The 18,497-nt window shown below is 46.3% G+C and overlaps 1 protein-coding gene across 3 annotated transcripts in view; it reads left to right on the top strand.

The window, feature by feature from the left end:
• The first annotated feature begins 13,224 nt into the window (after positions 1–13,224).
• GARNL3 (GTPase activating Rap/RanGAP domain like 3) overlaps positions 13,225–18,497 on the top strand; it is a 55,045-nt gene continuing 49,772 nt past the window's right edge. For all 3 annotated transcript variants that reach the window (XM_062591007.1, XM_062591006.1, XM_062591011.1), the window contains exon 1: positions 13,225–13,315. In XM_062591007.1, coding sequence (XP_062446991.1) covers positions 13,260–13,315 — 56 coding nt within the window. In that variant the 5' untranslated portion in view covers positions 13,225–13,259. The remainder of the gene's footprint in view (positions 13,316–18,497) is intronic.

The following is an 18,497-nucleotide window of genomic DNA, read 5'->3' as shown; positions in this document are numbered from 1 at the left end:
ACAGGGACTCTTGTATGAGTAGCACGTGTCCAGTAAGGAGCAGACACAGCAGACCACTGCTGCAGGGCTGAGAAGGCACAAGCACCTGGAGCTACAGCTCCTGGTTGCCACCAAGCACAACATGGCCAGCAGGTGGGAGCACCGCCTACAAGGAACTGCGCCTTCCAGCTCCTCAAGAGGTGCAAGATGATCTTGCAGAGGCCCACTATGGGAACGTTGTCTCAAAATTGGTTTCTGTTACTCGGCGTGCAAGCAACCAATAGACACACAGCATTGAGACGTTTGTTTATTTCATTTCTGTGCAGAGAGGGGTGCCAAGTGGTAGATTCACAAAGCTAGCGTACCTTCTTCCCCCCTCCTTTTCTCATTCTTTATTTATATGTACACTTCTTGGGGAGTACTTTATACAAATTTTTCTATTGGTTACAATTTTATCACATCATGTATTCACTCCATGCTTGTACTTTACATTCCTGTTAATCAGCATAAGAAATGGAGAGGGTGACCGTAATAGCATTATCATGTCATTATTATCTCATTATTGATTTAGGGGAATGTAATTTAATTTGTTAATAAGCCTTAATGAACTTACAGGTTACTCTGGGTTATTCTGCTGTTTTTTGTTTTGCTGACTCCTCACATTCTTCAGTGTTGTGGTTTCTTTGAGGTTATTCGGCTGGAACCGGTTGTTCGCATCACTGATGTACGATACCCTCTCTCCCTTGTCCTTAAGTTTTATTAATTATTTGCAGAGTTTCCACAGCAGCGTTCCGAAAAGAATACTACCACTCGCAGCATGCGCGGCAGACTAAAATAGCCTCCCGGAAGCCCGGTGTCGGAGGCCTACTGCTCCCAGCATGCCGCGCAAAACAATATGGCCTCCCGGAAGCCTGCTGCTCCCGGCATGCTGCGCAAACCAACATGGCCCCTTCCGGAAGGCCAGTGCCGGAAGCCTACTGCTCCCGGCATGCAGTGCAAACCAACATTGCCCCCTCCGGAAGGCCAGTGCCGGAAGCACACTGATCTCGGCATGCCGTGCAAAACAACATGGCCCCCCCTCCGGAAGCCCAGTGCCGGAAGACTACTGCTCCCGGCATGCCGCGCAAAACAACATGGCCGCCCGGAGCCCAGTGCCGGAAGACTACTGGTCCCGGCATGCCGCGCAAAACAACATGGCCCCCTCCGGAAGCCCAGTGCCGGAAGACTACTGCTCCCGGCATGCCGCGCAAAACAACATGGCCGCCCGGAAGCCCAGTGCCGGAAGACTACTGCTCCCGGCATGCCGCGCAAAACAACATGGCCGCCCGGAAGCCCAGTGCCGGAAGACTACTGCTCCCGGCATGCCGCGCAAAACAACATGGCCTCCCGGAAGCCCCAGTGCCGGAAGACTACTGCTCCCGGCATGCCGCGCAAAACAACATGGCCTCCCGGAAGCCCAGTGCCGGAAGACTACTGCTCCCGGCATGCCGCGCAAAACAACATGGCCGCCCGGAAGCCCAGTGCCGGAAGACTACTGCTCCCGGCATGCCGCGCAAAACAACATGGCCGCCCGGAAGCCCAGTGCCGGAAGACTACTGCTCCCGGCATGCCGCGCAAAACAACATGGCCGCCCGGAAGCCCAGTGCCGGAAGACTACTGCTCCCGGCATGCCGGGCAGCCGCAGTGCTCCGTGAGGTTTGACCCTGCGGCGACTCCGTTCTGTCCCCTGCCAGGCCTCGGCACCCAGAAGCCCGGCCTGCGCCTCCGCGATCCGCAGCAGCGGCCCGGGGCTCCCCGCCAGCGGCCCCGGGTCAGCTCTGACACTGCCCCTGCCTTGCATGACCCTCTCCAGGGCTTCCCTCAAGATCCCTCCTGCCCCTCCCTGAGACGGTCTTCATCTGACCCCAGACTCCCCCACGCTAATCCAAATGTGCTCTAAACCCCACCACAGCCCTGGCGCAACCCCTTCAGCTTCACCCCTCCAGCCCCAGCACACCACCTCTCCCCTCCCCACAATGGCCCTGGTGCACTGCTCTTCCCCACCATGTCCTTGATACAAGGCCACCCCCAGCCCCCGTGAAGTTTTCCCCAGCCTGGTGCACCTTGGTTGTGCTGTGTTGCCCAGGACATTCCCATTCACCAAGACCCCCACCATCTGCAAGACCCACAGCCTGGATTCCCGCCCCCCCCCCCCCCCCCCGCTCCACTCACCTCTTCTGAGGTGCAGTTGCTGTTCCAGTAGGCAGTGCTTGGCAGCAGCTCCATTGTACTGGACTGACTCCAGCGTGAGCTTTTCCAAAACGCAGACCCTAGTCCCAGTGCATGCCCATTTCCTGCCCTCGCAATCAACCCAACAGGCCCCACCTTACACTTGTCCCAGCCCCAGGACCTACAGCTGCAGCCCATCAGGGACAGCTGGGACTGCCAGGACAGCAGAGGCACCCCCACTCTTGAGAGCAGCTTCCTGAAAGCTCAAGGGAGAGCTCTGGGGTGCACAGAGAGGAAAAGGAAGTGTTCAGGGGACAAGAGAACAAAGCAAAAGCTGTATGTTCCACAAAAGTTGAAAAAAGAGGCAATGGAAGAGCAAACAGAGCAACTCTGGGGGCACCAAAATGCAACAGGAGCGCCCTGGGGAACCCTCAGAAGCACTCAGAAAACTCTGCGCCAGAGGAGAAGGCCGAACAGAGAACATTGTGGCATGCTGCAAAGCAAACACAGGGCTCCAGGGCACACCAAAAGGCATACGGGTGGCTTGGGGGCAAAACAAAATGTGAATTGAGGAGTCCTTAGGACATCAGAGGATAAACACAGAGCTCCGGGGCAAATGAAAATACAAAGGGCCTCAGTGTGCACCAGTGGGGTCATAAAGCAAATCACAGAGCTCAGTGAAGGACAGGACAGTGCCTGCAGGCTCCCTCCACCCCACAGAAACTCTATCTCCCAACTATAGGCAGACAGACCTGGCCTCAGACACCCAAAGGATGTTGCAGATTGCTGAAAGCAAATCTGTGATTAGTCTGGGCACCTCGTACAGCCCTGGAGGGGTCCTGGCTGCCCCCACGATAATGGCAATCACCCCCAAGCCCTGGCAGTGCAAGGGCAGTTCCTCACAGCCCTGTGAACCACAGGCACTCCAAAGTACCAGCTCCCAGCCCCAGGCGCAGCTTGTAACCTCCTCCCCACAGCATCATCTCCAGGCAGGGGGACATCCAGAACCACAGACAGGAGCACAAAGAATAAAGCAACTGTTTATTGTTTTACTGCACAAAGATACCACCTGAGAGCGAGTCTGCCACAGAGCTCAGTGCCAGCACACTTCCCCTTACCAGGTGACATCTGAAGAGTCATCACCACGCCAGTGTCCATCCATCCATCCATTCGTTGGGGAAGAGTCAGTTCCCGCTGCAGCCCTTGACATGGCAGGTGTCTGCGTAGCTGATGGCCTACCCCTTCTGCTTTTTTCCTTCAGGGATAGGATTCAGCTCTGAGAATTGAGAGGACAATGCCTGATCTCACCTGCCTGTATTTTTGCATCCCAGACTAGAGCCCTACAGGACACTTGCACAGCTTTCAGCTCACCCGCCGCATTGCCAGTCTCAGTGTGGTGGGCCTGCACTGCATCAAACCCAGACCCAAGCTCAGTGCATAGAGATCAACACTAGGTACGGGGGAAGGTTACAGACATCAAAGGAGTGTTTGCAGCCTTAGGCTTCCTAGGCTTCAGGGCTTACAGTTTATTATCTAAGGATTTAGCCCTCTTCATTTATCAGTAAGCTGTAAGCCCTCCACCCTAAGTGACAAACTCCAAATCTTAGAATCCATGGTTGCTGAGGCTTTTAAACTTACGAAGTTGGATTTTAAATTCTGTGCCATGATTGCTAAGTGACCAAACTGTAACCCTTGTCTGATAAAGGCTGAGCCCCCACAAAATAAAAACACAACCCCTGCATGAGAGACCCTCAACAACAAACTAAACAAGAAACCTCAAGTGAAAACCTTCAAACCCTCAGCTTTAAGCAAGAAACATCAAAGCATCCATGAACATGAAAACAGTAAAGAGAAGCCAAAGATTTTGCCCATACCTTAAGAAGTTTCCCCTTCATTTAGAAGGGAACCAGAACAGGAAGGCATGCACCACAATCCTGTTAGAGTTGCTGTTTAGCGGCTTGGTTTTAGCCACATTCAGATGTGAGCATATGCAAGAATCACGCCGCTGGACTGCACTAAGCTGCACTACCACTGAATGTACCTGAAACAGTGCAAGCATCTTTGTTACAGATTGTTAATATTTTTGGTCCTCTCAGCTCAATGGACAACCATCCACAGCCAATGATACCAGTGACCACCAACAGCAAATCTACCTTCCACCTCACAGCCCTGCTCACATACAGTACAACCCCTTGACATAGCTGTGTCCACACTGCAAGTCAGAGCTCACGTTCCATGGCCAGCTGCAGATCTCTGCAGATCTCCCAACTATGACAATGCTCCTTTTACTGCTGGACTATGCTTCAGCACCTGCAAAGAGGCTGGAACAGTTACGGAGAGGCTGGGCAACAGCACAGCCCTCCTAGAACTGCTCCCTAATCCAAGGCCTGTAATTGTTTTCACAATGATGAGTGATGCTCTGTGCTGCTTCAGTCTCCCTCTCTGGCTCCATTTCATTGCAAGAATGTCACACCTGCCCTCAGGTACAGCCCTCCCAGACCCCTTCTGTACTTACAGACTTCCTTAAGAGAGTATCACAGAAATCAACAGAATGGGCTGAGCTGCTCCTCTTGAAGTTGCTAGCCCTCACAAGGTTATCCTGCAAATCAGTCAAACCATCAAGGGCCCTGGGAGGTTCTCATTTTAGAAGCTCTCTCCTCCCCCCCCCCCCCCCCAAAAAAAATAATAATGATGGTTCCCTAACACGAACAAATGCAGATCCCCCCCCCCTCCAGAAGCCCAGTAACAGTTTTTATCCTGGGGTCCCAAGTTGCTTGCAGCCAAGCAAGGCAAAAGGCAGTGGAGTCCCAGCTTACTCATCTCGCCACAAAAATTCTTATTTTAGGCCTCACTGCTTCTTCCAGGTAAACAGATCAAAATACAGCTCCAAGCAGGCAGCTGAGGCTTCACCTGACCTGGTGAAGCACATGGGCCCTGCTCCTCGCCCCTTCCCGGCGCTCGTGGACCGGCAGCGCAGGGAGTTTTCCCTCATCGCTGCTCCCCGCCCGCCCCCCCCCCCCCCCGGCCCTGGGGCGCCCCGCTTGTGCCGCCTTGCCCAGGATGTTCCCATCCGCGCGGGCACGCGCGGGGCACACAGCGGGCACCCTCCGGCCCCGCTCACGTCTTCCGCGATGTAGCCGCCCTACTGCTTCCAGCAGGTGGTGCTCGGCTGCAGCTCCCTTGTCTCAGAGCAGCCTCTGCACAAGCTTGCCCCAAATACAGCTCCGCTCCTGGCCTGTGCCCACCCCCTCCCTCTCCGCCATCGCCATCAGCCCCCCCGGCTCCACCTGGGCCTTGCCCCAGCCCCGGGCCCCACAACCGCAGCCCATCAGCAAGCAGTCAGCAGCAATGGTCCTCAGCCGCATCAGGGGCAGCTGGGGCTACCAGGGCACCAGAGGCAGCCCTGCTCCTGAGAGCAGCTTCCTGAAAGCTCAAGGGAGAGTCTTGGAGCACACAGAAGGCAAAAGGGAGCATTCAGGGGACAAGGGAACAAATCGGGAGCGGTGGGTGCAACAAATGTTAAAAAGAAAAAGAAAAAAAAACGACGACAGAGCAAGCAGAATAATTCTGGGAGCACCAAAAGGCAGCAGGAGGGCCCTGGGGCACACTCAGAAAACTCTGCAGCGGATGAGAAAGCTAAACAGAGAACTTGGCCGTGTGCTGTGGAGTGAACACAGGGCCCCGAGGCACACGGTGGCCATGGGGGCAACCCAAAATGTGAATTGAAGGCGCCTGAGGGCATCAGAGGGCAAACACAGGGCTCCGGGACAAAATACAAAAAAAGGCTTTGGGGCACACCAAAAGGTGCTGCTTTGGGGCACACCAAAAGGTGCTGCTTTGGGGCACACCAAAGCACGGCTGACGGCACAGCGCCCGCAGGCTCTCCCCAGCCCCATGGACATTTCCCAGCTGATCCCAAACAACTAACCCCAAACCATTCATCACAAGCCCATCCAAACACAAAGCCCCTAGCCCCAAAACTCTAACCTGACCGATACCCGGAAATATCAAACCTCCAACAGAAAACTGCCAGCCTCAAAGCTGAACCCCTAACCTTAAACTCAAGCCCAAATTCCTAATCTAAAGCCTCAAACCCCAAATCCAAATACAGCAACCCAAAGCCTCCAGAACCCTGAAACCAAAGCCCTGCACATCTAACCCCAAACCCCAGTAGCCTAGCCCCCCCAAAACAGCAGGAAGAATCAACTAATAAAAATACAGAAATACAGACAAGAGGGAAATTAAGCATGAAACAGCATAGGGGAGAGAGAGAGGGGACCAGCCAAGGGAAGGGAAACTCAAGCAGATGTGGAGAGAAAACAAAACATACGACTAAAATACAACAGAGGAAAAAATAACGGAATAGCTGAGGTTGGAAACACAACACAGAAAACTTGGAAACCAGAAGAAGAAAAGAATGTAAAAGAAACAGTGACCAATCATGACCAGCACACCAAGGTGAAATGTGTTTATCTGAAATGTACAAAAATACATATTTTTTATGACTCTCCATCCTCAGATGACACATTTTCTCCTCAGCAGAGCCCAGCTGGAAGCAGTAAGATTGCAGTGCCAGCTCGTTCATGTAGCAGTTTCTTGGTGTTGAACGCAGTGCCCTGTTCTCCTGGGCAGCAAAACCGATAACCTGGTGCCTTCCCAACAGGAGAACTGGCGTGAGCTGGGCCCAGAGTGGCTCCCACCAGAGTACACGTGAGAATAGGATTGTTCCCCGTGGAAGGGGTGCAGCAGGAGATGGAGCCTGCCTCTCCCAGCACATCACACAACATGGCCGCCACCACCATGCAGAGCCCTGTACCCCTCGGAGCACTACAAGCTTCACAGCCTTTTTAAGCTCTGGCACTCCTACCTCTCCTGTTACTACAGGTATCACCTGAAGGAGCCACATGGCACCTGTAAGGCTACCAACATGCAGTGTGTGGGCCCCTCGTCTCACCTGGGGGTGGAGGGCCCTAGTGGATGTGCGGGGATGCATCCAGCAGCCACAAATCTGTTTTAGCAGGCTCCTGCTTGCCCTGTGCAGCACCCAGATTTCCGTGTTCCAGTCACAAACTCTCTATATCACTCAACCCCGAATTCAAGCGCTTTTGTTTTGGGCTGAGGCATCTTCTATGTTTGAGGATGATCATTAGGGAAGCAGCTGCTTTTTGTCCCTTCCTGCTTTCTCCATTTGACTTCCTCCTCAAGGCCGTGCAGTTCTCCACAGCATGCCCTCAGCTTTGGGCATCTGGCTCCACGGCTCCTCTCCCCTAGGGAGCAGAGGGAAGCCTCAGGTGCTGCTGCTGGCCTGCAGCAGTGAGGCCCCTGCCTGCAGCCTAGAGGGAGGGCTCATGGGAGCCACAAGAAAGCAGCAGGCCAAGTCAGGTGTGTTTCAGTGCGTTTCCGACTTTTTTCCCCCTTGCTTTCAGATACAGTCTGGCAGTCCTTCCTGGCAGCCTCATGAACCTCCGCGGTCACGGGTGCTGCGGCCGAGCCGAGTCCTGCTCTTGCAGCGCTGCATCCTGCCTGCCGGCGCGCCCTCTGCGCCGCCGTCGTCTCTAGGACCCGGCGGCAGCCCGGGTTCCGCGGCCTGCGCCTGGCCTGCGCGGCAGGTCCGCGGGCTGCCGAGGCGCCACGCTGCAGCGGCCGCGGCGGAGAGGCCGCGGCGGCTGCGGGCGTCGCGCACCGCCAGCCGGCGGCTTCCGTGCCCAGCGCTCGCCAGGTCGCATCAGCGGGGAGCGCCGCAGCCGAGGGGAGTGCGGGGCGCCGCAGCGAGAAGGCGTCTCGATGCCCTTCTCAGGTGCGCCGGGCAGCCTCCCCGCCAGCTGCTGCTGGTGCCCGGCGCCTCTGAGAGTCCTCTGGTAACTACCTGGCTCGGGTGCGTCCGAGAGGAGCGGGCTGTTAGCGGCGGCGGGGAGCGCGGGCGGCGGGGCCCCGCGGCGCGGGCAGCGGGGCAGCGGAGGCGGCTGGTGCCGCAGCTGCCGGCGGGGGCAGGGGCGCCTCCGCTGCTCCGCGGTGCCTGGCAGAGGCCTTGGCGGCCTGGCGGCGACCCGAGCCGCGGGGACGCCGACGGTGCTCCGAGGTCGCCTTACGCACACCGGCAGAGCGGGCGAGCTCCCGAGAGCGAGGCCGGCGGGGGCTGAGCCGGGCGGCGCTCGGTAAGGCTGCCTCTCCTTCCGCTGGCGCGTGTTCTGTGTGTACCCGAGTGCACTGAGGTCTCTGGACATGGGCACAGATAAGTGCACACAAACATCAAAGATCTAAGAAGGTTCTGCCTACAGGAAAAGAAAATTTTGCCCTTCAATTCTGTTCTATAAATCGCTGAAAAATGAGCAGAAAACTGTATAGATGAGTTGTTCCATTTGGAAAATTAAGAATCTTTTGAAAAGCAAAGGTCTCTGGGTTTCTTAGGAACTGATGCCACTTTTCTTCTTTATGTACTGCTTTAATGAGATATCTTAAATATTTTATTTAGGGAATAATTGTATTTATGGAAACAGCTGGTGCAAAAATAACGAGTTCAGTCAATATTCTGAGGTTTCTAGGACTTTTTAGAAGATAATTACCTTAGTTCTAGCCATGCGAGATACTGTTTTTTCCTGAAAAACATACAGTATTTTTTTCATGTAAGTTACAAATTTTGTAGATTAGCCCCTTTAAAAATATTCTCAGAAGCTTTTTTCCCACAAGATATATATATATATATATATATATGTATATGTATATGTATATGTATATTTTTAAGCTAGCATCATGGTTTTGGATTTATTGGATTTTATTTGGGTTTTCACCCTTCTTTGCATCAGCTATATCACTGCCAGAACTTTTGCCTCATTCCTAGTAAACCAGAACTGTCGTTCCTATACCACAGACTCTTTTGCACACTGAGATGCTTTCTGCTTCTTTGGTCTCAAATGTGAAGCTGACTACACTCCAAAGACTACTATTGTGACAGTTCTGGTTTTCTTACGTATAAGAAAAAGATTATTTTTGTATTTCACCTGTTCTCTCACGTTACTGCTCCTTATACAAACCGTTATCACTGGCTTTTCTTCAGGTTCAGTATGAGGCTGTCTAGATGCCTCTGGAATTCCATTGCTCATTGTCTGGCAGGCAAGTCATCATGCAGGCCCACTCTTTTAATTGCATAATTTGAAGCAACACTGGCATTGCATCTTGAGTGAGTAGCAACATCCTACAGCAAATCTGTCTGCTTGACTATCTTGGAACTGGCTGGTCTGTGCTACAAGTAGCAGAAGTGTTTAGGTCTGGGCGGAAGCTAATGCAGACCTCCTGGTCAAGATTTGAGTGGTCTGAATTCTACGTAAGTCCTTAAGTCTGCTGTTTCTAACTGGTTAAGCACATCTGAAGGCTCAAAACCAACCAGATAGGAATGCTGGCAATGTGGACTCCAGACTTTAAGCCATCTTACTCTCGTGCTCTGTGTTCTCAGAGGTTTTGTGACCTTATTATTGGTTTTGCAAACATTAAAAAACAGAAAAAAATACTCAAATTTTGTGACCTAGTGTGTTCTTGAGAACTTTGCTTTTTTTGTAGCAGTCCAGTTGTGAGAAAGATGAATAGTTTTGTTTTAAAGTAATAAAAAGAAATTGAATGCATCTTCTCTTTTGGATTGTCGTATATTGTCTAAATGCTCTATATTACATGGTCGGGGAAGATGTGAGATACTTCACCAGTGCAGAGATACAGAAAAGTTTGGTTATAAAGGGAAAGTTCATCCTTTAAAAGTGCCACGAGAAGTGGGTTTGTGCTTTTTGGCAGAGTTGGGAAAGTTAAGATGTCGAAACAACTCTATCATTCTGTTTCATCTTGTGAGACTGTTAGGTTGAGATACACCAACTCTATTCCTGTCTGAGATTCTGCAGTCATTTTCAAACTGTATTCTCTATCTACAAGTTTCTTGCTGCTGAGGATCTCTTCTATCTTCAAGTTTATTTAAAAAATAAGACATTGTAAAACATTTTTTTAATAGAAGTAATGGTGAAAAGGTCGTGTTTTAAGAATACTATAGTACTGTTTGTAATCTGTGAGCATGCAGATATCAGAAATCTGATGAGCTCTGACTGAGACCAACTCTTTGTTGGTCTTTATATAGTCTAGACAAAGGACTTGAGTGACCCATGCTGTTAAAAGATGGAAGCAGATTAAAGTGGATGTAGCTCTTCAGAGAAAACAGAAAGGAGTTTATTTTGCTTTGTACTTTCCTTCAAGTTTATTACTATTCTGTATCATTTTCAGTGAATTTCTCCTTTTTTTTTAATACTCTGACATTTCTATTTCTCAGACTTTGTTTTCTAATTCATAGGTTGTAGGCTTTTTTCTCTGTTCTTTTTAAAAACATTATCTCTTTCTGTTTCTCAACACTTGTGCTTATAGAATCTGTTTTTATAGACTGGGGGGGGGAACTATAGTGTTGGGGGGGAGGTCTTCAGAGAGAGTATAAAGAGGAACTTGGCAAACAATCAGCTGTAATTCCAAGTAAAGCTAAGGTTGTTCTGCTATTTATGTCTCTTGTCAGCCGGTTACTGCAGCAGATACGCTGCATCTTGCAACATTCAGCACAGAATAAGAAACATCAGCCATTGCTACAAGCTGCCAACCATAATCCCAGATTTTAACTAGACAGCATCCAAGCCAATGGGTTTGCAACAAATCTCTTTATTTTCTTATTTTGCTATATTACCTTTTTTGTTCTTACTTCTGTGTGCTCATTGTTTGGTAGAATGGAAAAAGAACTGTTAACAGGATGTTGTTAGGAAGGGAGCTGTTTGTGCAAAGAAAAATCTTATTTTATACTATGCTTAAGACTTATTGCAGGATTGGAATAACAGGCAAATCAGATTTCTGTATTACACTATCTCCTTCATGCAGAAGCCCTGCATTTGCATTCCACCGTCGCTGGAATTTGGGTGTAGTGTTAGCCAGGTGCTGTAGTATAAGACAGGCCTTAAACTTTTTCAAGCTTTTCTTTTCCAGAGACCTACTTGCAAAGAAATTGATGGAGAAAAAAGCTCAATCTGGGAAATTGAAGTGAAAATCTCTACTGGTGTTGCAATTTCTAAGATTTGTCAAAAAGTAGGATGTGTGTGTTTGTTGTTTCTGAGAGAAGTTGATGTACTTTAAAAGCTGACGTTACTCCTTCAGGATGACAGGAGGGCATCTCAGAGCAAATATTTAAGTTTGAGTTAGTGCAAGTTATTTGTTTTAACCGCATTTTATACCTAGTGCACAGATGGGAAGATGAATAGGGATAAATGACAACTTCATTAGAGTGAAAATGAAGTGTTTTAGGTGGGAGGTAGTTCTTTCTGTTTCATTTATTCCACAGAAGTCTGTTCTTCTGAAGGAGTAAGAGAAATACAACTTATTTTTATGACAATAGCCTTGCAAAGCAATTCAGATATTTAGAGAGAAGGACAGTTCTATTCTAGTACAAAAAGCTGAGTAGGGATGATTGTTGATATTTCTTTAAATAAAGATTTTTCTGTCTCTAGTATAAATATATAAAAATTCCTTTATGTTATTTAACTCAGTATGCATATATATGTAAGTTAGGGTGTTTCTCAATATAGAAGCAGTCAGCTTTAAGTTTCCTATACTATTAGATGGAAGTTATTTTCAGGTGCTACATGGAATATTTTAACATAGATCTGCAATAAACCTGTTGTGGCAAAAGGTTAGATTTATGTTCTGACATGTAACTTAGGATGTATTGAACTCTATAGAAGTACTCTACAAATATCCTCTTTACAATGTATTATTTACAAGTTTCTATCAGTTTCCACAACTGGAAGATCTTTTCCACACGTGGGACAGAATCCATCAATAACATAAAATATATTCAGTGATACAGTACAAGTCATTGTTTGCAGTAATTAACCAGTTACCTTGTTGGAGTTTGTTGCCTTTAGACATAGCTTTTAGCTGAGCTTTTAAACAGAAAGATGTGAAGTGCAGATTCCTGTCACCTGTCAGCATAGAATATACAGAAGAAAGAATATACGTACAATCATTTCATGTAGTAATTTACTACCATCTACTGCCTGGATGGTTGTGATATTTAATAATACACAGCAGTGCAATGCAGTTAATTACAAATTTGAAGCTACTAAAGGAATTTGAGTAAGCGGAATACAATGATCTGAATTATAATTAGCCAAGAGGCAAGCTGTTACTCCAGCAAGCATTGTTCAGTCTTTAATGGCAATAGTTCATTTTAATATTGGTTTTTGACTTCTTATTGGAAAGTTTTAGAAAAGTCCTTCCATGGTCAAAATATTTTGGGTCATGTTATGCTTGATTTCTGGTGTGGAGGTTTAAACTTCATTCTAGGGTTTAATAGGTCTTATGTAACATGACAAGCATATAATATATTTATTTTTGGAACAACAGAGAAAGAGCCATTGTGAATATTCGTGTAAAAGGATGTGTTAGACTTTTAAAGACTTACAGCTGGAGGTTGCTGAAGACTCATTTGCAATGAAGTGGGCTGATGCTGCCTAGCAAGCCACATCCTGTCCTTGTGGTGTCTGAATTTTGGCTTTCCTAAAGAAATAATACTGCATAGTACTGTCATTCCTTCTGGCTAGGGTCTCTGAGGTCACTGCGTTTCTGTAGGTTTTGAGCTGTACGTGAGGGTGCTGAGATTATCTTTCAATTCCCTTACTGATGCAAAAACAGCAGCACTAAGCATGAGGTCCAGGATGCAGCGGAGACTACGAGGTGTGTGGAAACCTTGCAGAGGGAATTGCTGTGGGGAAGCTTTCTGTCAGAGTTAAACAGCAGCCAGTTATGAGATAACAGCTCCACAGGAGCCAGCTCCCTCAGCCGCCGCGTTTACTAGGCGAGCGGCACGGGGCCGCGCTGGGCGAGCTGTGCGCCCCGCCTTCCCCCGGCTCCGCCGCCGGCTGCGCAGGGCGGCCGGCCCGGACTACAATTCCCGGCGAGCCCCGGGGCGGGGCGGGGCCGCGCGCCGAGCCACCGCCGTCTCCGCCGCGCGGGACGGAGCTGCGGCCGGGAAGCGGAAAGGGCGAGGCCTGGGCCGCGCCGCCCGCATGGAGCTGAGCAGCGCGGAGGTGGCCTCCACCCGGCTCCTCAGCCTCACGCAGCGGTACCGGAGGCGGGGGCGGGGCGGGGCAGGGTGCCCGGCGCGGAGGGGCGGGGCAGGGTGCCCGGCGCGGAGGGGCGGGTGGCCGGCGGACAGCGGAGCAGTAGGTGTCGCGGCGCTGCGGCCGCCTCTCTCTGGGACTGCTGTAGGTGTCGTGGACAGAGCCAGAACCCCGTCTTCTGACTGGTTTGCAGCCTTTTTAGCGTTGTGCTGGCGCAAGCAGACATTGCTGATGTAGGAACTGTGGAACTGCGTGATTATTTTAGCGTGCTTGTGACTGTGTCCGCATCCTCTATGAAAATAGATTAACTAACGCGGTGTGAAGAAGGGTTGGCGAGTAGAGAGGAGAAGGGGGAGCCCAAGAGGCATACAGGCTGGAGAGAGAGGTGAAGTATATTCTAGATCCTAGGTACTGAAAAAAAATGTATTAAAATTGTTTAATTGTTTTTTTTTTTTTTTTTTTTTGGAAACCGTGTAACCATTATGTACATGGTACAGCGACAGAACAACTATTCTGTGCTAAAACAGTTTTACAATATAAGTAAATTCTAAATTATTGAGCCAAACTTGTCTGAGCCATTGCTAAACTAACGTAGAGTGTTTCACGGCTGGTGGTTCACCCTAATATGAGAAAAATTCTCTTAAAATTAACATAACTAGAGCAATAATATTTTTCTGATGTAGTCCAGGTCAGGACTGAGGAAGGAGGTAATTCAGTGAAGAAAATAAGTGAAGGCAGTCAATAGTAAGAGTAGGATGTTTATACACTAGATGATAGGATATTTCAAAGAGATAATGAGTAAAGATCTAGGTGTTAGCTAAGGAGAGACAGCCAAAGAGGCATGCAGCCTAGAATTCACTGAGGAATATGTAGACTTACACAGATGGAGTGATAATATAAATCTGGTCTTTGTATAAGTTTAAGCAAAAATGCCTAGCTTTCTAAAGGTTGTTTATATAGCATTTATACTGGTGCAAGATTCTATTTTTAATTGTTTGGTATGTAGGTGAGACTAACTTTTATGTATAATACTGATTTGAAAAGGACTGCTAGTGTATTTAAAAGTTAGGTATGTTTTAGATGCTTTGAATCAAGACCCAGATGGATAGGATGTTAACATTAAAATTCTGTTGGAAATTTGTTATTAATTTGCCCGTCTGTGCTTGTAATGGTGTTTTGGAGATTCTTTTTCTTTTTAATCTTATTCTGGCTTAAGGCTATTAAAATCGCATCTTTTTTTTGTACATGTTGTGTTAGAGAACATCTTTGCTATTCTAAGCATAGGTATATTGAGCAGCAGTTATTATGGTTTGCAGTCTATATTGTACATATATTTGATCATGGATTACATGATTGTTTACATATCTGTTTTCAAAAATGTTGTTGCACTATGTTAATTTTATTTTGTCCATTATTTTTATAGGAATAAAAAGTTTTTAAATTATTTTTGAGAGTGTGTAAGTTGTCAAACTGGAGCTAATTTAGTTTATTACCCTTCTTCAATGTGAGAAGTGTCTTTAACTAAAGAAAAGGAAATATCTGGTTTATAACCATAGAAGCATGACAATAGGTGTTGACATCACCCTTGCTGCCAAATCGAATGAATGTGGTAATAACAATTCATGCACCTCAGTTTCCATAAAATGAATGTGTCTTATATCATGCCTTCAAAGTTAACAGATTGAAATATTTTTGATTGAGGCAGGAGAACATCTTAGTCTCAGTGAGCTAAGATGTTACCTCATTTAAAATACTTCAAAATAGTCCTGAAAAAATAGAGCATGTGTTATAGGTCCATAAAATGATAATTAGATGTTCCTTGCTGGCAGATAGGTGTAGTAAAATGATTTGTTAATCTCTTGCCACTGTCAAGTCTTTGTATTACATTTGTTGCTTTGGAGAAACTTCTGTTTTTTAAATAGAGAGAGCAGTATCAGAAAATTGCCTGTGATACCAAAGGGGTGCGGTTTATGGTGAGACATTTCCTTTAATTAATTGAATATAGTTTGTGGAGAGGATAAGAACATACAGTTTTCAGGCACATAGGCTCTTTATGCCTTTTCTAAGCTTGTCTGTGTTTTCTATATTACATGATCTAAGAGAACATATTATTTCTCTCCATTGAACTCACTTGCTGTTGGTGTTCTCCTCTGCATCATTTGCTGAATATACTGTATCACATCAGGGAATCTCTGTACTCTTAGAAGGGTCAGATCTTAGCTCTTTGGGTCAGAATGGAGTCTCATGGGTTCACCTTAGAAGGGAAGCATGGATATCACTTCATTCTTTTTTGTCTTTCATGGACGTAGTTCCATTCAGAGCACAGTAGGCTTGCGATACTTCTCGTGATGACTTTATAATGTATATTGGGATTATCCAGTCCTGACCTATAAAACTGTCCTCACTTTCCCACGTCTTGAAAAGATTTATTGTGCTAGTAAGTGTTGTTGGGTTTTCCACCTGCTCCTTAAATTGTAATCTTACGTACACTTCTTCACTTGGTCAAAGACTGGACTTAAAATTTCAGAGCTCAGCAATAGCAAAATCAATTTTGACCCCTGTTTCCTTAAAATTCTGCCACCAGTACTGTCAGTGACAAATGTTCCTTGACCAAAATTACTTTTACAGCGGTTTCCAAGACAACTAGCACACCTAGCCACAAAAAATGAATTACGTAGAGCAAAAGTTGCACACACAGAAAATGCTAGCACTTCCCTGATTACCTGTTTTTTTGTAAAAGTGAAAAATTGTACGAAACAGTGCCTTAAGATGCATCGCAAATGATGCGTTCCATTTATTCCTTGAAGCTTCAGCCAAATTTCATATAGATCTAAGAATGCAGTAGAACACAGGAACTTTTAAAGGCTTTATTTGATGCATCAGTACTTTCTAGGCTTTTAGGGGTTTTTCCAAGTTCTATCTGAGATGTGTAAAGAAGCAAGTAACTTTAACCCCATAAAAATACTAATGCATTTTTATTTTTATAAGAAATCTTTCACTGATTAATTTACACATTCTAAATCATACTTGAGAACTTTTCATGCTGCCTGGAAGGGAAAAGAAAACCTAATGGCTTTATTTTTGTCTGTATAGATGTTTATCTTGAAATATTTTTGTTATATGTTACCCAGTCTTTAATAGCTGCAGAAAAATCCTTTAGCCAGATTTGCATGTGATATAAACCTATGACTAATAGCTTCAAAGTATTTCAAAGTATTTCTTTACCACAAAGCGTACTGAAGTAAAACTTGCTTTGCTTTTGCTTTTCTCTTTTTTTTTTTTGAACTTCAGCTGATGAAAACATGGAAGAAGATTTAGAGATTTTGCATTTGAAACACAATGTACAATAAGCAGAATTTTCCATGGAAATAGCATGTATAACAGTAGGAAGAAAAAAGATTGGGAGATTATCCAGTATGATTTGTATGGGCATGTCAATTTTTGCTACAAAACACTAAAAGATAAAATGTTTCAATAACAGAAGTTATTCTGTGGGATGTGTGGCTCCTAGGTACATTCAGTCTTTTCACTGTTCAGACTCTTCTCTCTGTTGCGGGCTGAGAAGAAACTGTTAAGTGTTGTGGTATGCTCCAATTTCTGTGTAATAACATGGCAGTATTGCATGATGATGAGGTTGACTCAGGGGCCCAACAGCAGCACCACTAGGTCTAGAGAAATGTTGGACATGAAGTCCTCATGGTGTATGTTCACTTAAGGTTTGAATATACTCCTGGTTATCTTAAAGTACCTTGAATATTGGTAAACTGCCTCCCTTTGCCCAGGATATAATCCTGATTTAGGAAAAATTTCTTTTGTTGGCCTCCATTAAAATTGTTTCATCTTTTTGCAGTTGATAAGGCTGTGAAAATTATCACTGTAAGAAATGTGAAAAGATAGGTAGAGATGTGCTGCCATAAACTTTGAAAATTCCATCCAGAGGGCCTGCTTTTTTGAGGTAGCATTCTGAAGCAGCTTTAGCCATGAGAAATGATTCTTATTGTGGCTCACTTGTAATTCAGACAATTCCAAGTTTTTAATAACTGTTTCTTCTCTCTCTTCCCGCCCCCCCCCCCTTCTGCCCTGCTGTGGAGGGAAGGAAAAGGAATTCTTGCTGTTACTTTAAATTAGATTATAAACTGTTGGAACCACAGACGTTGATGTTTATTTTTCTAATCTTAAGCATAAGGCTTTATACTGATTCGTTTGCTTGAGTACTTCTGTCTCGAAATAGTGCATCTTATGTATGATGAAAATGTAGCTGCTTTGATGGCAAAGGCTCTTAAGTCAGGACCCATGTCTGATTTCTTCTTTTACTACAAACTTTCTCCTTATCTACGGTGCAGATTCTTCATATAGGAACATCCTCGAAGGTATTTCACCCTGATTCTCAGGAAAGTTGACATAATAGCTGTCTTCAGTCAAACTTAAATTCATTGTGTGGACAACCAAAAGCTAAAATCTTAAATTATTGCATTTGTGTTCAGGTAGTAGTGCTTCTGAGTGTGTGATTGTTCGGGAGCTTATAAAAATCACATCCAGTGTGTTTTTAACTCAGTTCTGGCAGCTGGTTTTCTTCAAATCACTTTTATTACTCCTGCTGAGGCATGTATGTATATGTCCCCATAGGTGTCAGAACACAGACTAAGGCTTTGCTGCCTTTGGGGACCAGACTGGCTGTACAGGTCACTTCTTGCTTTGGAAGCAGTATAGCTGCATTTGTGCACCAGGGTGCCTGGCTGAAAGGAACCTGACCAAGTATATGAACTACCAAAAGTCCTAGTGGCATCTGAAGGCTTTATTCACATAAAGCTAGAAAGGCAGCTCTGTCATTAGAGCTGTCAGCATTCCTGCTTCACTGTGAGGGTCATCTAAAATGACTGCTAGTATCATGTCTTTATGCTTCCTACATAATCTGCATACTGGAATCAAATATTGGAATTAATTTGGTGAGTTTTAAAGTTTTAGTAGGTCTGTCTTGTTTATATTGCTCTTACTTGTGTGAAGGCATTGAATCCAAATGGACAGAACTCAAAAATATGAATCAGATTAAAAAAGTACAGTTAAATACAAATCCAAAAAGAAAAGCTGTCTAAAATTCAGAGTCTTGTGTCACGGTGTCTCCTAAAGACAAGAAACATGTATAAGGACATTGCAGTAAATTTTAAGTATTTCTTCTGTTTATTG

Source organism: Rhea pennata, chromosome 18 (assembly GCF_028389875.1).
Source record: "Rhea pennata isolate bPtePen1 chromosome 18, bPtePen1.pri, whole genome shotgun sequence".
NCBI lineage: Eukaryota > Metazoa > Chordata > Aves > Rheiformes > Rheidae > Rhea > Rhea pennata.
The sequence above is the reverse complement of the archived record's forward strand: the minus strand, read 5'-3'. Positions and strand labels throughout refer to the sequence as shown.